General features: G+C 34.2%; 6 protein-coding genes across 7 annotated transcripts; 3 read left to right on the top strand and 3 right to left on the bottom strand.

Moving 5' to 3' along the window:
- The first annotated feature begins 353 nt into the window (after nucleotides 1-353).
- On the top strand, nucleotides 354-5,663 carry LOC124824056 (homeobox-leucine zipper protein GLABRA 2). Its single transcript, XM_088114224.1, has 11 exons — nucleotides 354-576; nucleotides 760-1,019; nucleotides 1,770-1,887; nucleotides 1,973-2,167; nucleotides 2,258-2,629; nucleotides 2,785-2,886; nucleotides 3,629-3,838; nucleotides 3,922-4,096; nucleotides 4,200-4,471; nucleotides 4,872-4,958; nucleotides 5,059-5,663. The coding sequence occupies exons 1-11, from the start codon at nucleotides 502-504 to the stop codon at nucleotides 5,437-5,439; spliced, it is 2,247 nt and encodes a 748-aa protein (XP_087970350.1). The 5' UTR covers nucleotides 354-501; the 3' UTR covers nucleotides 5,440-5,663.
- A 1,792-nt stretch (nucleotides 5,664-7,455) lies between these two features.
- Nucleotides 7,456-8,784, top strand: LOC148201127 (photosystem I reaction center subunit VI-2, chloroplastic-like). Its single transcript, XM_088111226.1, has 3 exons — nucleotides 7,456-7,660; nucleotides 7,753-7,879; nucleotides 8,434-8,784. Exons 1-3 carry the CDS (start codon nucleotides 7,533-7,535, stop codon nucleotides 8,611-8,613), a joined length of 435 nt encoding a protein of 144 aa, XP_087967352.1. The 5' UTR covers nucleotides 7,456-7,532; the 3' UTR covers nucleotides 8,614-8,784.
- Nucleotides 8,785-9,458: 674 nt separating this feature from the next.
- On the bottom strand, nucleotides 9,459-12,681 carry LOC148201126 (rop guanine nucleotide exchange factor 12-like). Its single transcript, XM_088113633.1, has 7 exons — nucleotides 12,083-12,681; nucleotides 11,784-11,900; nucleotides 11,418-11,572; nucleotides 11,258-11,332; nucleotides 10,739-11,002; nucleotides 10,337-10,657; nucleotides 9,459-10,066 (listed from the first exon to the last, which is right to left on the bottom strand). The coding sequence occupies exons 1-7, from the start codon at nucleotides 12,336-12,338 to the stop codon at nucleotides 9,662-9,664; spliced, it is 1,593 nt and encodes a 530-aa protein (XP_087969759.1). The 5' UTR covers nucleotides 12,339-12,681; the 3' UTR covers nucleotides 9,459-9,661.
- Nucleotides 12,682-14,233: 1,552 nt separating this feature from the next.
- LOC148201125 (glyoxylate/hydroxypyruvate/pyruvate reductase 2KGR-like) lies at nucleotides 14,234-19,947 on the top strand. Of its 2 annotated transcripts, none has more exons than XM_088113374.1 (2): nucleotides 14,234-14,747; nucleotides 19,277-19,947. In XM_088113374.1, exons 1-2 carry the CDS (start codon nucleotides 14,325-14,327, stop codon nucleotides 19,793-19,795), a joined length of 942 nt encoding a protein of 313 aa, XP_087969500.1. In that variant the 5' UTR covers nucleotides 14,234-14,324; the 3' UTR covers nucleotides 19,796-19,947. The 2 variants fall into 2 exon arrangements, with proteins under 2 accessions (XP_087969500.1, XP_087969499.1); XM_088113373.1 differs by lacking the exon at nucleotides 14,234-14,747 and adding an exon at nucleotides 16,681-17,246.
- A 1,229-nt stretch (nucleotides 19,948-21,176) lies between these two features.
- On the bottom strand, nucleotides 21,177-21,873 carry LOC148201124 (uncharacterized). The gene has a single exon (XM_088114069.1). The coding sequence runs from the start codon at nucleotides 21,824-21,826 to the stop codon at nucleotides 21,302-21,304; it is 525 nt and encodes a 174-aa protein (XP_087970195.1). The 5' UTR covers nucleotides 21,827-21,873; the 3' UTR covers nucleotides 21,177-21,301.
- Nucleotides 21,874-22,199: 326 nt separating this feature from the next.
- Nucleotides 22,200-25,609, bottom strand: LOC148201123 (ras-related protein Rab7). Its single transcript, XM_088113785.1, has 7 exons — nucleotides 25,507-25,609; nucleotides 24,966-24,992; nucleotides 24,742-24,841; nucleotides 23,354-23,500; nucleotides 23,180-23,260; nucleotides 22,580-22,725; nucleotides 22,200-22,482 (listed from the first exon to the last, which is right to left on the bottom strand). The coding sequence occupies exons 1-7, from the start codon at nucleotides 25,557-25,559 to the stop codon at nucleotides 22,413-22,415; spliced, it is 624 nt and encodes a 207-aa protein (XP_087969911.1). The 5' UTR covers nucleotides 25,560-25,609; the 3' UTR covers nucleotides 22,200-22,412.

Here is a 25,609-nt window from a genome sequence, read left to right as displayed (position 1 = left end):
TTGACCTTCATTGAATTTTATTAAAAATTAAATAACTTAAATTCTAGATATAATGACTTTATTAAAATTTCAAGAAATAATTTCCACACAATAAAATAGACTTATTGATTTACCATTTCTACATCTAGCCATTAAATAATTAAATACTTACGCATTAAGTTTTATTAGGAAATACTGATAAAATTAATTACACATACTATATTAATGACAACACTATAAATTCTAGAAACAATTCTATACAATAAACTCTTATTTCATTAAATACTATTTTGTGTAATAAATATCTCTCTATTTTCACACAATTTGTTCTGACAGTCTGTTTTTATATTTATTTGAAAAGAATAATAAGAGCGTGCAACATGAGAAAGAGTCCTTAAAACCAAACATCATTTTCACCCATTCACAGAGAAAAAAAAAAAACAGCATTCGCCATTTTCGCTCCTTAAAAAAACATCATCAAGAACACCGAAAGCACAGAAAGCACAGTAAACGTGTTTGCCAATGGGAGTTAACATGTCAAACACACCACCTCACACCAAAGACTTGTTTTCTTCTCCAACTCTCTCTCTTAGCCTAGTAAGTAATCAACTTCCTGTATCTATATATCTATATATATATCTATATATATATATATATATGTATGTATGTATGTATATATGCATATATTTATTTATTTATGTATATAGTGTGTATGAAATTAAATTAAACTAATTACAGTTACTTTTTGTTGTTTTTTTTTCTGTTTGATTGGATGTGAAGGCTGGGATTTTCCGGCATGCCGAGGAGGCGGCGACGACGTCCGGCATGGTGGTTGACGGCGTTGAGGTCCGGCGAGAGGACACTGTTGAGATTAGCAGTGACAACTCAGGACCTGTGAGATCCAGGTCAGAAGAAGATTTTGATGGAGAAGGTGCTCATGAGGAAGACGATGATGAGAACAACGATGATGGTGATAGGAGTAAGAAGAGGAAGAGGAAGTATCACAGACACACCGTTGAACAGATCAGAGAAATGGAAGCGTACGTAATCTCTCTCCGTATATGTCTACGTATATTAATTTCGTATTGAATAAAGTATCACCGAGACTGAGCATTATATATTTATTGTTAGAGAGAGAGACATAGAATTAAGATTATAAGAAGATTTTCTGATGAATTATCAGCTTATGAGTTGTGCGATCATTTTGTTTTTGCACACAATCGATCAAGAAACATTATTGAATTCGAGTTTTTAATGTTGAATACTGAGATACTGTTTATAACAACACTGTAGTAGTTAATTCCAACATGATTGTCGTAATACGTGTGATCTGCACGAAAATGTTAGGTGTTAGCTAAAAGTGGTGGCAGTGTATGTAACAATAAAATGGTTTCTTCCAAAGTTAAATAATTCACATACCGACATTGCAAGTGGGTTTTAAAGTATATATAGTTTATATATAGAAATAACTGGTATGTGTGACGTACTCCTGCAAAAATTATGGGAAAAGTTTGCGATCGACATCATATGGTCAAAGCGAAAAGATGGTGATTAAAGCTAAAGCTTTGCTTAATTATCATTTTTAAGTACTTTTGCTTTGTCGGTTAGTTTGTTATCTTATGCTAATGTAAAGCACTTTGCCTCTCTTTTCACTTGATTTCGTGGTCGTTGCATTATTAAATTCGATCTGTGCATTAATTGTTGTTGGATCAGCCTTGATACGAAGCTTGTAGTGAAAGATAAGACAGCAAACAAAGCTGACAGCTGACATGAATAATGTACTGATGTAGGCTTTTCAAGGAATCACCACATCCTGATGAAAAGCAGAGGCAACAACTCAGCCAGCAACTTGGCCTTGCTCCAAGGCAAGTCAAGTTTTGGTTCCAAAATCGTCGAACGCAAATCAAGGTATTAAATTTTTCACCTAATTTTTCCTCAGGAATAATGCATTTTCAAATAAAGTAGTATGTTATTACCATTGCCAATTTTGCAGGCAATACAAGAGCGCCATGAAAACTCATTGTTGAAGACAGAATTAGACAAACTGAAGGAAGAAAACAAGGCCATGCGAGAGATCATCAGCAAATCTTGTTGCCCCAATTGTGGCATGGTAACGGCTACCATAGATGCTTCCATGTCCATTGAAGAAAAGCAACTCCTTATTGAAAATGTCAAACTCAAAGCTGAGGTAATGTGTATGTACTCCAAATACAAGGAACATTGAAATAGAAAACATAGCAATGTGTGCATAAAATCTTATTAATTAATCCTTATGTAGGTAGAGAAACTCCGAGCAACATTAGGAAAATGTTCACCAACGTCTCCTGCATCTTCTGCTGGTCATGACGAGGAAGAGAACAGAAGCTCTTTGGACTTTTACAATGGAGTTTTTGGGCTCGAGAAATCAAGGATAATGGAAATAGTTAACCGGGCAACTGAAGAGCTCATAAAGATGGCAAACATGGGAGAACCATTGTGGGTTCGTAGCGTTGAAACAAGTCGGGAAATACTTAACTATGATGAATATGTGAAGGAGTTCGCAGTTAAAAATTCGAGCAGTGATAAGCCAAAGACATTCATCGAAGCCTCGAGAGACTCCGAGGTTGTTTTTATGGATCTCCCTCATCTACTCCAAACCTTTCTAGATGTGGTAAGTGTAAGACACGTACGAGGGTGTATCAATATACATAAAGAATAATGTTTCATTGGTGATGTTAATTACCATGAGATATATTTGTGTTAACTCTTGCTCCATATGAATGTGCTTCAAATAAAGATCGAATATAAGTATTTCTCTCCTTGCAGAATCAGTGGAAGGAAATGTTTCCATGCTTGATATCAAAGGCTGCCACTGTTGATGTTATATGCAATGGAGAAGGTTCCAACAGGAATGGTGCAGTGCAATTGGTAAGAGGGAAGATGTTTTAATTTCGCAGTGTTAGGTAGTCATAAACTACAGATACGTACAAAATAGGTGCCTCGTTTATCTTGAACCATTCATTTCTTCCTCATGTTAAAGCGTGGATCTTTTTTATTTGTTCAAGTGGTCCAAATGACAAGCACAAGAAACAGACAGGACTTCTCTTTAAAGTGACCCTTCCCACTCTTGTAATTTTCAACCAACTGTTATTCTAGTTTAAGAATAAAAAACCAAAAACATAAGACACTTTAGCTGCATTTAGATTATGATTATAGTTTAATGTTCTTAACAGATAACGTTTTATCGTTGGGAAATGCAAGTTCAGATGCCTTTTTTTCTCTACTGTTAACATAGCCTTGTCTCTCAGAAAATGTTGATAAGGACATAAAAAGCTTAAAAGAATACACAGAAATGATCAAACATACATCAATTATATAAATTCTTGGCACTTTTTCTCGCATTTCCCAATACCGAATCCAACACAAAATCTCTCACTCCATCCCTCTTTATCACCAGAAAAAGATCTTTCTCTCCCTAGTCACATCTATTGTATTGTGGAAATTCTCTTTTATTCTCTATTCAACATATCAGGATAGCAAGACAAACATGATACTATTGTTCAGGTCCTTAGACGTGGAAAATAAGACTTTCTCCATCAAAGTAAAGAACGAGGTTGTTTTGTTGACATGAAAGGTCTTAATAATAATAAGCATGACCTTGTGGCTGCAGATGTTTGCTGAGCTGCAAATGCTCACTCCAATGGTGCCCACCAGAGAAGTGTATTTTGTGAGGTGCTGCAAACAGCTGAGTGATGAACAGTGGGCAATAATTGACGTATCTATAGACAAAGTTGAACACAACATTGACGCATCCCTTGAGAAATGCAGAAAACGCCCATCTGGTTGCATTATTGAGGATAAGTCAAACGGCCACTGCAAGGTATATGAAAAAAAAGTCTTTAACATTTTATGTGAATTTGATCATACTATATATATATATATTGATGTTTCCTTCGGTTTAAGGTGATATGGGTGGAGCACTTGGAGTGCCAGAAGAGCACAATCCACACATTGTACCGAACCATTGTCAACAGTGGTCTAGCTTTTGGGGCAAGGCATTGGATAACCACACTACAACTTCAATGCGAGCGTCTGGTTTTTAACATGGCAACAAATGTTCCTACAAAGGATTCAACTGGTGAGCACTGAATTCCAAGGAGGCTTTGGTTGACAGATTAAACAAAGGATACAACAAATGTTCCTACAAAGTCTTTTAACATATGATGATGATTAAATGATAGGTGTTGCAACGTTGGCCGGGAGGAAAAGCATTTTAAAGTTGGCACAAAGAATGACATGGAGTTTCTGCCATGCAATTGGTGCATCAAGTTTCCATACGTGGACCAAGTTCACGAGTAAAACAGGAGAAGACATAAGGATTAGCTCTAGGAAGAACTTGAATGACCCTGGTGAACCTCTTGGGGTTATCTTGTCTGCAGTTTCTTCTGTGTGGCTTCCTGTCTCTCCCAATGCACTGTTTGATTTCTTGAGGGATGAAGCTCGTCGAAGTGAGGTACAAATCTGGTGCAACCTCGTCATTTCTGTCAACATAGGACTTTATAACTCATATTATTTCTAACACAACCGTTCTATGTTTTGCTGTTCTTTTTCATATTCCTAGGCTAGATGTTAAGGATTATTGTTTCAGACAGTGAAATCCATTTAAAAAACATTTTCTTTTTCATGTGAACAGAAATATTAATAGTGTCACAACACAACAATACTTTTTTTGTTATTTCCATTAGAGTTAGATGCATCTGGATAATAGAAAGTTTGCGGAGTTCCAGAAAAGTGGATCCACCACCTTCTGTCTTTCTATACATATATCTATAGCAGCAATTTTATGCAGTTTGGTGAGTAATAATTGCAAATGGGGCCACTGTGTTGACTGCTGTCAATTATCTTTATCACAGTGGGATATGATGTCCTGTGGTGGGTCAGTGCAGTCTATTGCAAATTTAGCTAAAGGAAAAGGCCGAGGCAATGCTGTAAACATCCATGTAAGTGTTTCTACTACCATACCTACCTTTTTGGATTGAATTACAGAAAGAATTTAAAACATGGTTAGTGGTTAAGCATCTGATTCCTCTTACTTGGCAGAAAATTGAATCAACAGAGAACAGTGTGTGGGTACTGCAAGATAGCTGCACAAGTGGTTATGAATCAATGGTGGCATATGCTCTTGTGGATTTTGCTGGTCTTCAATCTGTGCTGACAGGATGTGATTCAAGCAATCTTACCATTTTGCCGTCAGGATTCTCAATTCTTCCTGATGGGGTTGAGGGAAGGCCATTGGTGATTAGGTCAAAGCAAGATGAAAAAGGAACAGAAGGAGGGTCTTTGTTTACAATGCTATTTCAGATGCTTGTCAATGCTTCTCCTACAGCCAAGTTAACTATGGAGTCTGTGGAATCTGCCACTAATCTTGTCTCTTGTACATTGAGAAACATTAGAACAAGTTTACAGTGTGAAGATGGTTAGCCAAGATAAACAAAAAAGACAGAGAAAGAAGATAATTAGTTAGATAGAATCTGATTAGCTGCTAAAGTTATCTTTTACAGTATTGATGATTATTTTGTGTTCCTTTTAAATTGATTAATGATTAGATGATATATATTTAAAAGAAAAATAATTTTTTTTCACCTAAATTTTTTATATTTATTTGATATTATTTTTTTAAAAAAAATATAAAAGTTTATATTTTTCATGATATTTTATTCTTTGTTAAATATGTTACAGTACCATTACTCATATTTAAATTCATTTCACATAAATAAAATAGTTATAAAAAATAAATTTTATATTTTAATGAAAGAAAAAATAAAAGATAAAAAAAATAATATTAAAGTAATATAAAAAAAATTGTATGTTAAAGGATAATTTTATGTTTCAAGGAATGCAAAATTCATGATTTTTCCTTATTTTATATTGAAAACTCTTGCTTGAATTTTCACCTGTGATTAACTTTGAGGGATACTAAATTTAGTCTTATTATCAGTTCAACAGTCAAATTTAAATGTTTTTCTAATAATTAGTATCATTCAAAAAAATTAAGAAATGTATTTTTGAGGAAGTAAGTGAATATCTGCATGAAGAGAGACTAAAGGTTTTCAAAACCTAGAAATCAGTATTGTTTGTCTGTATAATTGTACTGTTGAAATGTATATGATCGTAATTAAGTGTTGTTTTATTATTCCAACTTTATTTAAATATTCATCTTAAACTTTAATTTTATATTGTAGAATTGTTTTTGAGAGTTTTGAAGTATAAATAAGAATATAAATGAAATAAATAATTAAATCAAAATAATTTTTAAACCGGTGGCTAAATCTTAAGCTGTAAAATGTATCTAAGGGCATGAACAAGGAAAATTCATCGTAAAGTCAGTCATAATGTATTTTCTAACTTATTTGACTTTATAATATATTTTTGTATAATTTGTGAATATGTCAAACATAAAATAATAATAATATATAATTCATATGTTATGTCTATTTTATTCTTTTTAAAGCCACCAAACTACTCAAGACTTTCGATATATATGTATATGTCATGTAAGAATATAAAAAAAGTTATATCATGTAAAGTATATTAATAGAAAAAATAATACTTTCATAACTAAAATACTCAAGATCCTATAAATAATAACATTTGAATTGCTGTCTCCTTATTATATCTTCAAAATATATTCATTATAAAAGTTCCGACAAAATTAGCAGTACAAACTCCAACAGGATAAAAGTGTTAAATTACTTATTTATTTCTATTCAAGTTAATCCTTTTATTTTTATATTTAAAATTTGTTTATTTTAGTTTTTAATATACCATTATAATTTTTAATACTTTTAGTTTCCATCATTTATAAATTTAAAAATTAATATATAAGACTAAAAATTATATTAAACATAAGGAATAAAATTTAACCAAAACAATAAACTAAAACGAATAATTTAGCCATCAATCAACCTATTTTTAAGATTGCAGGATCAATGTCTTGTCCCTAAATAAGAAAAAAAAAATCATATACATGGCACTGAGGACAATAGAATAGAACGAAAACACCCATTTTATTGCAATGAGTTGCAAAGAAACATGCATGGCGTTTTCTTAATATATAAATTTATATTTTCTGACAAAAAGAAATTAAGAGATAGTTCAGGAATTTAGTAGACATATATATTATTACTATAAAAAGATTATAATGATGATTTAAAAAGCATTCTTAACATGGTTTATTATATATAAATCAAGTTATAACATTGTTTATGCATGCATTATTTATTCTATTCTAATTAAAGGAGCATATTTAAGAACAGTAGATAAACATATATGTTGTATTTTCTGATGTTGCAATTGGACAAGAGTAAGAAGTGGATAAGCTTATCCATCTTCAAGCAAGGTGTGACCTCAGGAATGAATTTCCAAATCTGCAGAAGTGAATGCATGTGGCCACGTGGACACACGAGCTCCATGTAACAGATCAAAAACGCAAACTGCTATGCCACCTGCTACTGAAATACTGATATTGCAGCACAAGAAAAAGAGTCAGAAGAAGTGAAGAACATCACATAATCATGGCTTCTCTTGCAACCTTAGCTGCTGTTCAACCAGCTGCGATCAATGGCCTTGCTGGAAGCTCCCTCACTGGAACTAAGCTCTCTTTCAAGCCCTCTCGTCAGAGTCTCAAATCCAAGAACTTCAGGTTCCATGCATTGATTTGTAAAGTTTGCAATTTAGAAGAAAATATAGAAAAGTGTCGTGATTTATGCTAAAGGGTGTTGCTAAATATCACAGGAGTGGTGCTGTGGTAGCAAAGTATGGTGACAAGAGTGTGTACTTTGATTTGGAGGATTTGGGTAACACCACAGGGCAGTGGGACTTGTATGGCTCAGATGCACCTTCACCCTACAACTCTCTTCAGGTTTGTCTCATCTCTGCATCCGCATAATCAAACATGGATAACTAAACATAATTCACTGATATACATGTATGTAATTTGATAAACATAATTCAGATGCATACCTTTTATGTTTTTAATGAGTATTGGAATTTCTAGTTAGTATAAGTCTTGTACTAAAATAACATTAAGCATTATATATGTATATATGTGTGGACTAAGATCGATAAACTCATTGTTTTAAGGTTTTGGATGGTGTTTGAATGATGTTGTGTTTTAAGGTTTTGGATGATGTTTTGGGTGATGTTGTATAAGGTTTTGGATGGTTTTGTATTTCCCTGAGAGACCTATCACAACTAAGTATAGAAAACTCTCCTTGCTGATCAACTGAATATTGAGTCTAATTTGATCAATCTTTTCTGTGATGTAACTTAAATTGGATGATTAATATGACAGTTATGATAAGATTCTATATTTCTGATTAGTTAGTGGTGTAAAAAGAATTAAACTTTATACTCAAACAAATATTTCATGCATGAACAAACTACTTACAAGTTTCATTGATATGGATTATGCAGAGCAAGTTCTTTGAGACATTTGCTGCTCCATTCACAAAGAGAGGATTGCTACTCAAGTTTCTGATATTGGGAGGTGGATCCACCTTGGCATACTTAAGTGCAACAGCCTCAGGTGATATTCTACCAATCAAGAAGGGTCCACAACTTCCACCAAAGCTTGGCCCTCGTGGCAAGCTCTAATTTGATTTGTATCAGAACTCAATCTGTTGAGTTCCTTTGTATTTTTTTTTTCTGGTTTGAATGATGTGTAAGTATGCTTACAGACCACTATTCAAAGATGCTTCTTTCCAGTCTCATTGAGTGGCATTACTTTGGTTTTCAATTAAAGCAAAGACATGAATGTTTGCCTTATCACCTCTTCAATATGTTTGATTCTCCATCATGTTAATAAATTAGCACAAGAAGTTTGTTTAATTAAAAATAAAATGGCTTATTCCTCGAAGAAGAATGAATGATGACTAAATGAACCACCTAAAGAATATTTTAGCGTAATGGTTAATTTCTTAAGCATTCACTCTGGCCTTCTACCAGGAATTCACGACGTATTCGTCACCAAACCTGAACTATCAATTCTGGGTCAAGTCCTTACGAATTTGTTTTTGGTATCACTCCAAAAGAATTCTTATCAAGGAAGATGAATTCACCTTACTATGGAAAAACGTATTTGTCCCCAAACCTGAACTATCAACTCTGGGTCAAGTCCTTACGGATTTGTTTTTGGTATCACTCTAAAAGAACTCTTACTAAGGAAGATATCTTATGTATATATAAACTCATCCATCTCTTGTTTTACCTACTTTTGTTTGTATCCTAACACAAACTTCATTTCATTGATAGATTTTGCAAGATTGAATTAAGTTAAAATTTACTTCTTAAAATGATATCAAAGTAATATGAAATCTATTTTAACGAAGTTTGTGTCATCCAATATAGGATCATTTGTAAATTCTTTTCATCATTAGGCCAAATACTCGTTTAATCATAGAGTTAGATATTATTTTAGGCATGGCATCTGTGAATTCATTAAATAACATAGTGCTTCTTCAAACCGCGATGGTTTTGAAAATTTATGTATCCATACATTCCTATGTACAAAAAAGAAACGAATAGATGATATAAATAATTATGTTTTAAAAAACTCCCTCCACAGGCCACAGGCTACACAAACTGATTTTAATACTGTCTTTCTCTCCCTCTTTTTTTAAGTGTTTACACTTTAAATTTTGGCTTAATGGCGTGCTGTTGGACTTCTCATGCCTCCCAATGTCTCAAGGTAGGACACTTTCTTGTCGGTCACTATGTCTGGAAGTTTCTGGGGCTTTCCATTATCCATGTCATTGTAGAAATCATCTGAGGGGTCTTTCTTAAGGTCTGATTCACCTTGATCACTGTTCCAACCCATGAAATCTGATAGTGTCATTGTTTCTGAGCTACCCTTTTCCACCTCTTCTTTAGGAGTTGGAGACTTTTCTGACTTGGAATTTGTGTTTCTCGAAATACTTCTTCTACTTGATGGTGGTGGATTTTGAGTGAGGTAATCTGCATGGAGTACATCTTCTATTCTTGACAGCACTGTGAAGGCTAAACTCTCCAATATCCTTGAATAACTTTCAAGAACAGCTTGCCCCACATCCTGAAATGGTAAGTGATTATGTTATAAGTATCGAGAGAATGATTCAAGTGTGAATCTAAGTCTCACGTTGGATTGAAATGATAAAATTAAATTATAAGTATCGAGAATGACTGAAGTGTAAGTCTAAGTCCGACTTTGAATAGGAATAGAAATGATAAAATTAAATACTATGTAAGAAAAAAGACAGATAAACTCATTATCAGTTTATCTTAAGATTTTGGATTTTGTCAAGAATTTCTTGTGAAAGGAGACAATGGAGATGGTTTTTACCCCGTTGTATTGGATTTTGCTTATATCCAATGCAGATTGAGGAATTCCTGGAAAACGATGCTTTAGGAGAAGTAAGATAGTTTCTGCTCTCTCTTCAAAGAGTTCTCTCTTTTCAATACTCACTGCAGAACCCCAAGATGATTTACAATCTTTTTGGTTCATCTTCCGCCTCCAAATCACAATGGACGCCTCAATTCTGTCCTTGAGATCTAGGATTTTGTGTTCTGATGACATGTCCATAGATGCTAGGAGCTGATCAGGATCGAAAAATTCTTCTGTGATGCTCCTGTATATCATGTCCCCAAGACTTGATCTTCCATTCTACAAAAAATAGCATTCGTGTTGTGTGTTAGATTTCAGAATGTTACAACTTTATGCAAATACTTGTTTCTTTTGACTTGCCTTGGGCAAGGATTCAATATAACTTTCAGGGATCTCCATTTCTGATAGAGTTTGAGCATTTATGGCCATAGCTGCTTTAAGCACTTGGTTCACACAATCTTTCTGATACTGCACAAACCTTCTTGCTGACTCTGATAGACCCTCCGGAGGAACCTTAGGTGTAGGCAACCACCACTTGTTATCGTTTTTTCTGTTATCTGGATCATCTGCATCTCTTGATACATAATAGAACTCATTTTGGTCTTTGAAGTTATCCAGACTGTCCTGCTCATCATCAATTGTTGTATGAGAACTAACACCCAGTTGAAGCATATAACGAAAGGAATAAATACGTTTTTAGTTCCTAAACTTTGACAAAATTAGAATTCCCGTCGTCCTAAACCGCTTTTGACACATCAAAAACTTTATTATGATTGGATTAAAAGGATTATATTGATTATTTTTTAAATATAAAGATCAAAATATATTAAAGTTTGAAACAACGATGAACTTTGATTGGTGAGGGAATAAGGATCTTACAATAAGCATTGTATCAAGCTTTCGCAAGGCAGGGATATTCATGTGGAGATCAGTTCTCTGTCGTGTGGTCATGACCTATTGAACCAAAAAGATGAGGTTCTATCATGCAGCAGTGGTGAAAGGAAGAAGAGAAACATGATGAGGAAGGAAAGAGGGTTACCTCCATGACTGTGCCATCCTTGTTTTTTTGTTGCACAGGAACCATTTCAACAATGTAATCGGTGACTGACAGAAGCCAATCGATTTCTTTTCTCCATCTTGCCTTCCTTTCTGGCGGCATTGGCTCTAGGCGCTTTTGCTCTCCAAAAACAGCAGCTGCATTCTCAGTAAGAAAAGAATGAGAGAAACTGACAATGAATTATTTGAAACATTTCTGCTATCAAGCTCTCCTGAAAAAATGCAAGGAACAGCACCATGTTTGCACATCATGATTGAACCACCATAGAAACAGCAATATGTTCATGTCTTAGATGAAGAACAAACAGAGCAAGAGACAACAACAACAGCAACAACAACAAAAACATACCTGCAAGATTTGTGAATGCATTTGACAATGCCAAAGCTGAAGAAACACCCTTTCCTCCACCAGACATATCCTCCCCCAACAGGAGTTTAGCAAATCTCTCCTTCATCTGTTCCATTTCTGAATTAAACCCAACCATTTATAAATATCATAAACTAATCCAATGCAACACATCCACAAAAAGTTTGAACGAAAACGAAACAGTTCCAAAATCAATATGCTGTTATAAAACATATAACACTGCATTTAATGATGTGAAGGTAAAGTAAGTCTGAATCCAAATCAAACACAATGTTCTTCACCTTGCAGTAGTTTTTCTTTGGCTATAATTTCCTCCTTGTTCACCCTTGGCTTAGGAGCCTTGTCTTGATCATTTTGAGCTTTTGATCCCTGACTTTTTGATGACACTGGATCTTCCTCCGAAGCAGCAGCAGGATCTAATGCGGTGGCACTCTCAACGCTCAAACTCTTTGCATGCCTCCCAGTGTCAAAAATTCCTTTGAAATTGAAAAGTTTGGACCTGCCACCTTCCTGTTCTTGTTCCATTGCTTTGACCATGATTTCCCTTTACTTTATTGTATTGTATATACGATGTAAGGGAAATTTTCAAGGGATGAAAACAAGAACAAACATGGGATTGATTCCCAGGTCCCTTTAGGAGGAGAGAAATAAGGTAAACTATGTTTGATGCATTGTGGCAAGGGAGGAAAATAGCAGAAATGAAAAGGGAGATGTTTTTTTAGGAGTGCGAGATTTTCAGACAGAAAAGTTGGAGGTTAATATTTGATGGACTTTGTGTTGGTTTTTATTTTCTTTTTTGAGTTGGTTCATTGAACGTGGGGTGCATGTTTTTAACAAATTAAACGGGTTCAAGTGTTAGAAACAAAATTTTACATTATTATTACTGTTATTATATTCATGTCGAGAGGAATCTGTTTTGGCAACCATGTGGGAAAATTTCACGGTTAAGGTTCTGATTTAGAGGTCAAAGGTAGCTGAAAACCAGGAATACAACAGACATGCATGCCTTCCAAAATTCTCACTTCCACGATCAACCAACTTCTTCCAAGCTATTTTACTCTTTTCTTTCTCATTTCTCATTTCTCATTTCTCATTTCTCATTTCTCAAGTCCAAAATCTATATAGTAATTTCCAAATTCTGGTTTCTCAGTTTTTCTCATCATGCCACCTGCACACACCTTCAGTCTTTTATTAGATTTGATTATCATTATAAACTGTCATAAATTCTCCACCCTGTCATTACCCAAACTGCTTTTGGAGCCTCTCATTCCAAAGCTTTTCTTTATATTTAATGTCAAATTTTGTGCAGTGAGCAACGTTACAGTACATAAGTTGGTTAGCCCTTAATAAAACAAGACAACATATGACTTTCTTTTTCGATATATTCTGTTTCTTTTGTCAATATCTTTTGTTTAAAGTACCACGAACTTTATCAATAATTAAAAAAAATAAAATAAAAACTCACTCACCATAACCAATAATAGACCTATGTTGTAATTTGGAGGGCCAAATAAATTTTAATTTTAATCTATACGGTTCAACATGTCTTTTAAATGATAAGATATTGTTAGCTTTCATTGTCTTACTAATGGATGTATCTTATATGTATATAATCAATTCATATTCATCTCTTGGTTTTGGAAGCACGTATTTGTCTATAAGATCTGAATCATCAACTCTAATACCAATTTTCAAAAAAGTTCAACACACATAAATCGTCACAATGATAAAATATTGTTCGCTTTGGATCAAATCCTCACATGTTTATTTTTTATACCACTTTAAAAAAATCTCTTACCAATGAATATATATAAACTCAAGCCATTGGTTTTATCTTAGGTGAAACTTTGTCTGTGTCTTACCACATATCTAAACATCTTTTATTGGAATCTGATTTCCCATATGAATGGTTCAACCTATCTGTACTGATATACTCTCATATAAATGTTTTTTAATTCACATAAATTCTTAACCAACAAAAAGTGTCCAATTACTAAGAAAAGGACTCGCATTAGTCCTAAAAGTAGAAGCTTTTTTTTTCATCTCATTGTTCATATGATTTCTAGTCTTTAAGACGTGTTCAGGTTTTAATGAACTTCCTGTAAGAATGTTTAAGGGTTGGTTTGTGTTAAATTTGAGAGAAAATAAACTTTGAGTTAATTTGAAATTTTCATTTTTTATGCAATATAAACCAAAGTTTTTACTATGCATGTGTATAATTATTTTTAAATAAAAAATTGTGAATAATAATTAATAAAAATCCATATAATTGATTTGATTTGAATTGTTCATAGTTACAAATTTACCATTATAATACTTTCATATAAATCAATTATCACATTGGGATTAAATTAATAATCCAAATCAATCTAATTTAGCAGTAAAGTGATTTTGAGCAATGTTATCTCCACACATTATATATGGAAGGGAACGTCGAGCGTGAGGATTCCGAATCAGTTTTTGTTGTGTTGCGTTGCGATTCTGGAATCTATAACCTAATCGAACCCCAATTTCGCCGGCGAAATGGGATCAATCGGAGTACTCCTCGTGGCTAACGTGATGCCATACCTGGAGCAGGAGCTCGACAAGCGCTACAAGCTGTTCCGCGCATGGGATTACCCGAACGTGGCGCAGCTGCCGAGTCAGCACGTCACCGCGATCCGCGCGGTGGTCGGAAACGCGAGCGCTGGCGCGGACGCGGCGCTGATCGAGGCGCTGCCGAAGCTGGAGATCGTGTCGAGCTTCAGCGTGGGAGTGGATAAGGTTGACGTGGAGAAGTGCAGAGAGAAGGGGATTCGCGTGACGTACACGCCTGAAGTGTTGACCGACGAGGTTGCGGACCTCGCTATTGGCTTGATGCTGGCAGTCCTCAGGAGAATCTGCGAGAGTGATCGCTTTGTCAGGAGCGGCCAGTGGAAGCGCGGTGACTACAAGTTGACCACTAAGGTTTGCTTGTTTCTGCATTCTCGTCATTCTTCTTCTCTCCCAATTGAAATAGGGAAAAGTGATTATCTGCATTGGCTTTCTTACCTATACTTATACTACACCATTATTTGAGTTTTTTAACCATTCTTGTATAATTTTATTAGGAAATTATAACAATGGTACGAATTTTAAGAAATTAAATTTGGAAGTTATGACTGCCACTGAAGAAGTGATGACTGCAAGCTATGACCCTCCACCAAGTTATCTTACGGTGAAATAATTTATTCTAGATGAATTGAAGTTGTGTCAAAAGTTTGAATTTTTTTAAAAAACTTGCACAATTCTCGTAATTTTATTATAAAATTACACCAGAGTGATAAAAAAGTCCATTATTTTATCTAAAGTATTATTCCATTAAGTACTTTTACGAAGTGTTTAATTTGTTAGGTCAATTGTAATTACATTACTATATAAACCAGATTACGTGACCCAGAAACTCAAAATAACCATGATTTGAAAAAAAAAAGGAGTATTCTAACCTTTAAGAAAGTCATAAAAATCTGATATAGCCACATAGAAACATCTGTATGGTACAAAATAGAAATATTTGTTCCTTGGTGAACGTAATGTATGGATGATCTTAAGGAATGAAGGAAGTTGATACTATTCATCATGATCATGATGACGATGTTTAAGATTTTTTATTTTGTTCTTTCTAATGCTCTAAAAGTATGATTTAGAATTACATTTGCAAAATTGCAGTTATATACTTGGTATTTTGTATACATATATTAGTATGTATGTTGTATGTATTGTTTCTTTCTTATGTATTTTTAGAATAATCATATTGCTGGATCAGATATGTATCATGTCTGATTCATGTATGATGTCTTTATATCATAGATCATAAGATTACTTACTTTATCTTGGAAGTGTGTTGGATCTGTCTTACGACGAAAAGGATTGTCCCCAAGAACAATAGAGAAAATCCCTTAACCACTACCTAGCTTTGCTGTGCATATACAAAGAACCATTTATCTTTAACTTTGGATCCCATTCCAGAATTACAAGTAGAAAATTCTACCAGCAGTTCATGCACAATAAATATGATGTGAACTTGACAGGGTTTTAATCTCTCTATCTCCTTTGTGTTCTCTCTTCATCACCTCCTCAAGATATATATATATATATATATACACACACATATATGCAATGAGCAATGAGACAGTACATTCAAAAAAACAAGACAACATATGAGTTTCTGTTTCGATATATTCTGTTTCTTTTGTCAATATCTTATTTGTTTAAACTACCATGAACTCCACTTAAAAAAATAAACTCACTCCTCTAACCAATAATAGACCCATGTTATGATTTGGAGAGCCAAAGTATGATTTCCCATACAACAATGTATAAATGTCACAACCGATCTGTACTGATATGCTCTGCCCTTTTTTATTCCATATAAATGTCTTTTAATTCACATAAATTCTTAACCAACAAAAAGTGTCCAATGAATAAGAAATGACAGTGCGCAATTAATGAGAAAGGACCATGGTAGGGTTACACATTTACTGACATGATTTTTATAATGGACTCTTATTAGTCCTAAAAGTAGGACTTTTTCTTCTCCTTGTTCATGTGATTTCTAGTCTTTAAGACGAGTTCGGGTTTTAACGAATGTTTTAAGGATGGATTTATATTAGATTTGAGAGAAAATAAAATTTAAATGAATTATTTGTATTCATTTGAATTTTTCATTTTTTTATGCGATATAAGTCAAAATATTTACTATGCATATATATAATTAGTTTTAAGTAAAAAAATTGTGAATAAGAATGAATAAAAATCCATATAATTGATTTGGTTTGATTTGATGAGTGTTCACAGTTACAAATTACATTGGGATTAAATTAACAATCCAAATAAATCTAATTTAGCAGTAACGCGATTTTGAGCAATGTTATCTTCACACATTATATATGGAAGAAAACGTCGAGCGTGAGGATTCCGAATCAGTCTTTGTTGGGTTGCGTTGCGTTGCATTGCGACTCTGTGGAATTCCTGAATTAACCAAACCCTAATTTCGCCGGCGAAATGGAGTCGATCGGAGTACTCCTCGTGGCTCGCGTGATGCCGTACCTGGAGCAGGAGCTCGACAAGCGCTTCAAGCTGTTCCGCGCGTGGGAGTACCCGAACCGGGCGCAGCTGCTGAGTCAGCATGCCGCCGCCATCCGTGCGGTGGTCGGAAGCTCGAGCGCCGGCGCGGATGCGGCGCTGATCGAGGCGCTGCCGAAGCTGGAGATCGTGTCGAGCTTCAGCGTGGGAGTGGATAAGATTGACAAGGAGAAGTGCAGAGAGAAGGGGATTCCTGTGACCTACACGCCGGACGTGTTGACCGACGAGGTCGCGGATCTCACTATTGGCTTGATACTGGCGCTCCTCAGGAGGATTTGCGAGTGCGATCGCTTTGTCAGGAGCGGCCAGTGGAAGCGCGGTAACTACAAGTTGACCACTAAGGTTTGTTTGTTTCTGCATTCTCGTCATTCTTCTTCTCTTGCAATAGAAGTAGGTTACAGTGATTTTACACACTATGATATATCTACATTGACTTTCTTATCTATGCTTATACTACACCATTATTTTATCTAAAGTATAACTCCACTAAGTGCCCTTTAGAGTGATAACATTACTGCTGTGTTTGCTTCCGTTTATCCACTGTTCACGCGGACGAAAGTGCGAGTGATCTGTGTGTTTGTTTCACTTGATTTACACTGATTTGGGGAGATGATTTGCGGCATGGTATGGTAGATGGATCCGCAAGGGCGAGGAAATTTGAGGAGAAATACATGGAGTTTACTTAAATGTCCATCGTTTTTCTTTTTAATTTGACTAAGCTGATGAAAATCAGATCTGGGGATGCGAGAATTGGGGCTGGAAACCGATTCTGTAATTTAGGAATCGATTCTGGGACTGGGGAAACCGATTCTATAGCTGTCGGGTCACCTGAGAGAGAGAGGCGAAGCTAGATTGTGACAGGGCTTGAAGAACAGGATCGGAAAGAGGCGAATTCAGGTAGGAAAAAAACATCCATGGCTGGCAGTGTAGTGTGTGTTCGTTGACTTTGTTCAGTTTAATCTTTTTAAAAGAATTATTAGTTTTAAATAATTTTGTATCACATTCTTATATGATAGTTATATTGTCATAAATCTAAATGTTCTGTATATAGAAATAATAATAATAGGATAATAATTATATTTTATTTTATATTATTTTAACTTACAATTTGTTTTATTAAAGCGTTACTTTATCTATCACGTCTATAATATATAAATTTTATCTTCAAATCTTTAAACTTTCAGCTATTCATCTCATAAAACAAATAACGCTTATTGGTGAATTGGTAGGTTTTTTGATACTTGGGTAACTACTTAACATGATCTTTGATCCTTTGAAGGATTACTTCTGCTTGATTCATTTAGAGGGAGGGAGGGAGGGTAGTTATTCAAGGATAGCTTTTTTTAATATTCTTGAATACTTCACTCACATGTTTCCAAAGTGTTCAAAATTGTCAGGTCAGTGGTAATTACGTTACTATAAACGAGATTAGTATGTGACCCAGAAGATAACCATGATTTGAAAAGAAAAATGAAGTATTCTAACCTTTAAGAAAGTTATAGAAATCTAATATAACCACATAGAAATCTGTATAATACAAAAGGTAGAAATATTTGTTCCTTGATGAACGTAATGTATGGATTATCTTAAGGAATGAATGAAGTTGATACTATTCTTCTTTGTAGAGAATAGGAAATGACTCATCATCACGACAATAAGATTTTTTTTTTTTATCTTTCTATTGCTCCAAAAATATGTTTTAAAGTTAAATTTGCAAAATTGCAGTTATATACTTGTTATTTGTATACATGTATTAAATATTAATATGTTGTATGTATTGTTTCTTATCTATTTTTAGAATAATCATATTACTGGATCAAATACGTGTCATATTTGATTGACGTATGGTGTCTATGCATCGTAGTCCATAACAGAGATTATTTACTTTATATTGGAAAGTGTGTTGGATCTGTCTTACGATGAAGAGATTTGTCCCCAAGAACAATAGAGAAAACCCCTTAACCACTACTTGGCTTCGCTGTACAAATACAAAGAACCATTTATCTTTATCTCAGTATCCCATCATAGAATTATATGCAGAAAATTCTACCAGCAGTTCGTGGACAATAAATTTGAAGAGTGAACATGACAGGGTTTTACTATCTCTATCTCCTTTGTGTTCTCTCTTCATCACCTCCTCAAGATATATATACATATATGTATATATCTTTTGGAGTTGACCTCACAATATCTATGACACTTTCAGAGTGATGGTGAAAAATAAAATTCTAATTTGGAGACCAAGGATCTGTCAATCTTTGGAGTTGGAGTTGGAGGATCATTAAAATCCCCATTTTTATACATTGTAGTATTATTCCCCACTCCTTTTCCAACAGCAAAATTAATTTTCGTGCTGTGTATTTTCCTTGTAGTTCTCTGGGAAAACTGTTGGCATTATTGGGTTAGGGAGAATAGGGGAAGCCATTGCGAAGAGGGCTGAAGGATTTAAGTGTCCAATAAGCTACTACTCAAGAACTGAAAAACGAGAGTCGAACTACAAGTACTATCCAAGTGTTGTAGAATTAGCATCTAATTGCGACATACTGGTTGTAGCTTGCGCACTGACTGAGGAAACCCACCACATAATCAACAGGGAGGTGATCAATGCCCTGGGTCCCAAGGGTTATCTTATCAACATTGGAAGAGGTAAGCATGTTGATGAAACAGAGTTAGTGTCGGCACTTGTAGAAGGTCGTCTTGGTGGGGCTGGGCTAGATGTGTTTGAAAATGAGCCTAGTGTTCCAGAAGAGCTATTTGGGCTTGAAAATGTTGTCTTGCTTCCCCATGTTGGAAGTGCCACAGTAGAAACTCGAACGGCCATGGCGGACCTTGTCCTTGGAAACCTGGAAGCTCATTTCCTTGGAAAGCCGCTGTTAACTCCCTTAATTTAATCTCTGCCTCCATGGAACTTCCAGGATTGATGGATCTGCATTAGGTACACACATTTACCACCATTTTATAATTTCTGTCATCCAAATAAATTATCAGGACAGCTTTTTAAGGTCTACATTCCTGTTTCATCTATGAATTTTTATTTAGTTCATCTTCACGTCTTAATAACATTAACATTATGGATGAAGTACTTTGATTTAACTGCACATTTTCCAATCCTACTTTTATTCTGATGGAAAATTTATGCCATATCTCCTATCTCGTTCATAAAATTTATAATAGAAAAATATAATGTTTTAATGTTATCTAATTTTCCAAAAATATACATATTCTCTTTTTAATGTACAAGAAAAAAATTATTATTACACAAATTTTAAAAGTGTCAAGAAATAATAAAATAGAATTATAAATGACAATTTCATAAACTTGAAATAATTATGTAAAAAAGTAAATAAAATAAAATTCTGAAAAGCAGTTATATAAACATGAAATAATTATGATTTTTTTATTTTTGTAAATATTGGAAGAGAAAATATTTATGAAGATTTGAGAGAATTTAATAAATATAATAAAAAGTTGTCTAATATATAAGATTTATTGGAATGAAACAAAATCTAATAGCCAAATTAAAAAAAAAAAAAGGGTTTTCTAGTTTGTCTAATTATGTAAGAGTTTAGAAAACCTAAAATTGATAGTTTGGTTTAGTTTGAAAACAACTTAATTTAAGAAGATTGATATATGTGTTTAACATAGTCAATAAACAAACACGACAACTCTCCTCTAAAAATACCCAATAAACACAGGAACTCTCTTCATTATATATACCAACGGATCAGCTTTATTTATTAAAATATACATTTACTTGCTAAAATATTCAATTCTTATACCTAACCACAAAAGATGTTTATTTTAAAAGTATGGTATTTATTACCTCTAAATATATTCTTATGAGGTTAGAAAGCCTCTAAAGAAATTGTTGATGTTAGAAAGATTTTTGGGTAAATGATAAAGTTTAATCCCTTTGAGTGCTTCAAATTTTCAAATATCTTTGTGCAAAATTAAATGAATTCAGTGAAAACAAGAATTTACAGTGTTTGATAAAGGAAGAAAACAAAATAATTTGTAGGATTATTCATCTATATTTCTCTACTCTCCGTTCGATCAAATCAATCAATTTATTTCTATTTCCTAGTTAAACACGGCATAAGGCATAAAAGCTCATAAATTCGTACTAGTAATGTCGCTAAAATGGAATTTTTATGTGTTAAATTAATCGTATCAAGTCGCGTTTGAGTTGAATCGTATCACTACCTTAGAAGTACTATATCTATTCCTTTTTTACAAGATAATCAGTGAGATTAACCATTTTACAATTATGACTAACTAATAAGCTGTTAAGATTATATTAGATAACGTGAAATCAAGACATTGATCATGAACATACAACAAACTTTCTAATAAGGCGAAGAAGCAGAAACTAGTACAAACGGGTAAACAACATCTTTTCACGCATACCCGTCAACCAAGGTAGGTTTCTTGTTTTCTTCGTCATTTTCTTCTCTAACTTCACCGTCTTTCTTCTCATCTTCGATATTCAACCCTTGTAACTCATCCACGCACGCTTTCGCATCCTCTTCCAATTTCCCTTCTCCCGCCACCACAAGGTCGTCCGCGCCATCGCCGCCGCCGCCGCCGCCGCCGGCAACCCTAACTTCGTCGGCACCAGCCTCGACTCCCCTATCGACGATGCAGGATCCCGGCGGTTCATTCTCCATGTCAATTCCGACGACTACATCAGAGCCTTCATTGGCGGTGGGCCACGGGTCGTTAAGGCAACCGTCATCTTCGTCCTCCGTGTCGTCAGCGGAGGAGAAAATTGAAGCGGCGCGTGATTTGACAGCGGCGGCGGCTTGGAGAAAAGCTTGATGGATGGATTCCGGTGGAAGGGCAGGATCTTCAAGGCCAGCGTCTTCTAAACGCGGAGGTAGGATCTGGTGCAGAATTCCAGAATTTTCTTTGGTAGACTCCATCACCTTCTCTTTCTCTTAACCATTATCACAACCTTTAACATTTTCCATGATCCTCTATATATACCACCGATTTAACCGCTACTGGCATGCAACCTTTCCTGGGCCTTGGGCTCTCTTTTATCCACAACAATTATGGGCCCATATTCAATTTAAAAAAAAATATTTCTTTTATCCACCGTTTCTTTTAAATATTTCTCACTACATCTTATAAACATTCTAGAGCTTCTCTTTTGTTCCGAAAAAATATTCTACAATATCATAATTATATTTTAAATACTCTTTTCATGCGTCAAGAATTTTATAATCTTGTTCTTTAATCGTATATCAAAAAGTAAACATATTTAATGTTTTGAAAACAAAAAAAGAATGCTACTTGTAACACAAATCAATGTCATAACTCAATTGAACAAAACAATTTTCAACATACATTTCCTGATTTGGCGGATCATTTGTCACAAACAGAAAAGATAAAGACAGAAAAATAAACATGATGGCAGCTAAATCCACTAGATAGATACAAAACAAAATTTGAAAGTTGTCCTTGGTTTTACAAAGTCGATAATGTAGTTGGTGGCTAATAATCCACTTAACATTCACAACCAGTAGATCTCTGTTGCCTTCCACCACCACCAACTTCGATTGTATCAGGCAGGTACCTTAGACAATAATTAACATAACACACTTTAGCTTTTTCATGAGTAAATGGAAACACATACATGAAGAAAAAACTTAGAAGAGTTCAGGAATGCTCACATTTCTTCTTCAGGTTCATTCTTCAGTGCATTTTTTGCTATGCACTGGAAAGCATCTTCAACATTAAATCCTTCTTTTGCAGAGGTCTCGAAGTATGGTATGTTTCCCTTCGAAGCACACCATGCCTTTGCTTTCTTCTCAGAAACCTGCAACACAAGAGGTTGTGAAGAAGATACATGTAAAAAAAAATATAGCTTTAAGCATATAGAGTGGACCTTAAACCTAACTCAACTCCATAAAACCGGCATGGAAGGTGGGGTTTGCACCCACTTATATACTCTAAATTGATCTTATGTGGATTTTAAGCCTACTCAGCTCCACAAAACCGACTTGTAAGGTGATATTTTCACCCACTTGTATACTCTAAATTAACTTAACCTTATTTTTAGTCAATATAGAACTTCCAACACATATCTTCCCACAACTATAACAGAGTTCAGATCAAAATCAGTGTTCATAAGTGTATTTTGAAGACATAGCAGAGGAACAACATAGAAAAACTCAGCAGAGAATCAATATTCCTATCTATCCTAATCACCAATACAGAAATTTTACGAGGGTCAATAGGCAGTTAATGTTATGAGAAGAGAAATAACTTACAACTCTGCTGTTTCCACCATCAACGTCTATTTTGTTTCCCAATACAACAAATGGGAAGTTTTCAGGATCAGATGGACTAGCCTGAAAATAAATTATTTTGCATGAGTTTCACACAGATCTTTAACGAATGTGACACAGACATGATACCACAATGCAGGAGAATGGTTAATCAACCTGAATAAGAAATTCTTCTCGCCAGTGGTTGAGATTGTCAAAGGATTTCATTACATTTACATCATAAACAAGGACACAGCAATCTGCACCACGGTAGAAAGCCACACCAAGACTTTGAAACCTCTCTTGACCAGCAGTATCCCAAATCTGCATGAATGGTCAAAACAACTCAATCTTAGATTATTAATCTTCTTCCATGATCTTCAAACAACAGAGTAAAAAATACAATCAAATATTTACTTTTATCAAATAGAAAGTGCCAAGCACTTGCCCCAACCATCATCAGATACCATTCACAATGAGAAGGGCAGAGCAAGACAAATTTTGAGAAGACCGAATATAAAAATTAAAAGTTACAATTTTAAAATTAATATATCAAATTTAAGCAACAACTAAAAGATTCATGATAATAGATAACATACAATAAAAACCGCAATTGTATAAATTAAACAAAGGATACAAAAATAATACTGTTGCAGTGAGCAATTCCAAGGATAGGAAATCTATATTACAGGTGAATATCATATTTTAAGTTTTAAAAGCATAATTGGCTCCCAAAATTTGTTTAAGTAAAAAAATTGAATTTTTAATTTGAGAAGAAAGCATTCCTTTAATTTTTTTCTTATTAAGAAATATTTAGGAAAAAATGGAAAAGGCTTAAAAAATTATGGGAAATGATAAGAGATGCATCACTCTTAAGAGATAAGAGATATAGGCATGAGAGAGAGAGAGAGAGAGTTTGAAATGTAATAACAGATGTGATGGAAGAGAAGATAAAAAGAAAAAGAAAATGGAGAAAGAGTGGTAAATTAGAGAATACTATTTGAATGTCTGTAATTATTACTATTTTAGGGAGAGAAGGGTGGACCATTCCATCACTACAAGTGCTCTACTCCTAACAGTGGCCATTATTTGATACATCAAACAGACATTAATAATGGCACTATTTCATACATCATGCAGACATTAATTTTACAATAACAACCCAGAATATTTCTTTATCTTTCCAGATTCTATTTTAAATAAAGGCTTATTCTTCACAAAATCACATCAAATTGGGATCAGAAGATAAAGGCTTATTATAAACTTAAGAATTCCTTAGGTTTTAAAAGAAACTCAAATACTTAGTAGAATACTAGACACTCTGGTTACATTCATTTGAACAGCATCATGAACCACTTAATTAATCTGGGGAAAATAAAAGTTTATAAGCTGTGCAACAGCTGATTTAAGATTATATAGTATGAAATTGAATAAGATAACAGCTCTGTTAAAAAAAGATTGGTAGGTGCAGCTGTAGGTTATTATATCCTAACTGGAGAACACATTTCAAAAAACTGTATATATGTTTATACAAAAAAGAAACAGCTTGTTCTTGTATCTCTCACCTGCAATGTGAACAACCTGTCTTCAAACTGAACCTCCTTGGTGAGAAAATCTGCACCAATGGTTGCCTTATACTGATTACTAAATTTACGATTCACATACCTAAATGCAAAGGGAGGAAATAATGATCATGAAAACAGAAATCAAGCAGAAAAATTTGTCATCAGACATTTCCCAAAAGTCACAGAAAAGAATTTTAGAAGAAAAATCTGAGATTTGAACATACTGATTCATCAGTGATGTTTTACCGACCCTGCCAAAAGAAATAAGAAAAAAAGTCAATTAGCAGAGAGATCTTGCAATCTTGGTGAATAACTAACTAAATAGCAATTGCACAGAACTGGCATTATAGACTTTCAAACATTGGTAAGCATCGGCATCACATGCAGCTGACCCGTGTTAGAAAATTGCAAATCTATAGAATCAATAACCATTTTTCTTCCTCTAATAATTCCAAAAAGCTTATTTAGACAACAACAGGAATCCAAACATAATCAGTAATCACTTCCATTTTCCCCCCAAATTGTTAACGCCTCATGCACCTGGAAGAAGTATTCCATAAATTTTCATTGCAAAACATAAAAAAAAAAGATCCGGAATTTCAATGAAAACTGAAAACATCGAACATAAATGCAACAACCCTTTTTCTCTTCTGGCCAGACTATGTGATTTAATTCATTTTTAGATTAAATTAAAAAGGAAAAGAAATGATGAAATTAAAAGAAGACGAAGAAGAAGACGAAGACGAAAAAGAAGAAAAAGGGTACCCGCTATCTCCAAGGATTATGACCTTCAATAACATGCGGCGGCGAGATGCCATGGATGAGGAAGAGTGTGTTTACTCGAAAATGATTATTTTTTTTAGGGAAA

This window comes from Vigna umbellata, chromosome 4, assembly GCF_029865625.1.
Source record: "Vigna umbellata cultivar VRB3 chromosome 4, Vumbellata_1.0, whole genome shotgun sequence".
NCBI classification, from domain to species: domain Eukaryota; kingdom Viridiplantae; phylum Streptophyta; class Magnoliopsida; order Fabales; family Fabaceae; genus Vigna; species Vigna umbellata.
This window is presented reverse-complemented; position numbering and strand designations above follow the sequence as displayed.

Coding starts and splice junctions, on each gene's coding strand:
- LOC148201127 (XM_088111226.1), top strand. CDS start 7,533: ATGGCTTCTCTTGCAACCTTAGCTGCTGTTCAACCAGCTGCGATCAAT. Junction 7,661..7,752: donor CTCAAATCCAAGAACTTCAG/GTTCCATGCATT, acceptor TAAATATCACAG/GAGTGGTGCTGTGGTAGCAA. Junction 7,880..8,433: donor CACCCTACAACTCTCTTCAG/GTTTGTCTCATC, acceptor TGGATTATGCAG/AGCAAGTTCTTTGAGACATT.
- LOC124824056 (XM_088114224.1), top strand. CDS start 502: ATGGGAGTTAACATGTCAAACACACCACCTCACACCAAAGACTTGTTT. Junction 2,630..2,784: donor TCCAAACCTTTCTAGATGTG/GTAAGTGTAAGA, acceptor CTCTCCTTGCAG/AATCAGTGGAAGGAAATGTT. Junction 3,839..3,921: donor AGTCAAACGGCCACTGCAAG/GTATATGAAAAA, acceptor CTTCGGTTTAAG/GTGATATGGGTGGAGCACTT.
- LOC148201123 (XM_088113785.1), bottom strand. CDS start 25,559: ATGGCATCTCGCCGCCGCATGTTATTGAAGGTCATAATCCTTGGAGAT. Junction 24,993..25,506: donor ATAATCCTTGGAGATAGCGG/GTACCCTTTTTC, acceptor TTCTTTTGGCAG/GGTCGGTAAAACATCACTGA. Junction 22,726..23,179: donor ATGGTGGAAACAGCAGAGTT/GTAAGTTATTTC, acceptor CTTGTGTTGCAG/GTTTCTGAGAAGAAAGCAAA.
- LOC148201126 (XM_088113633.1), bottom strand. CDS start 12,338: ATGGTCAAAGCAATGGAACAAGAACAGGAAGGTGGCAGGTCCAAACTT. Junction 11,901..12,082: donor CAAAGAAAAACTACTGCAAG/GTGAAGAACATT, acceptor GGTTTAATTCAG/AAATGGAACAGATGAAGGAG. Junction 11,573..11,783: donor TGCATTCACAAATCTTGCAG/GTATGTTTTTGT, acceptor CTGAGAATGCAG/CTGCTGTTTTTGGAGAGCAA.
- LOC148201124 (XM_088114069.1), bottom strand. CDS start 21,826: ATGGAGTCTACCAAAGAAAATTCTGGAATTCTGCACCAGATCCTACCT.
- LOC148201125 (XM_088113374.1), top strand. CDS start 14,325: ATGGGATCAATCGGAGTACTCCTCGTGGCTAACGTGATGCCATACCTG. Junction 14,748..19,276: donor ACTACAAGTTGACCACTAAG/GTTTGCTTGTTT, acceptor TTTTCCTTGTAG/TTCTCTGGGAAAACTGTTGG.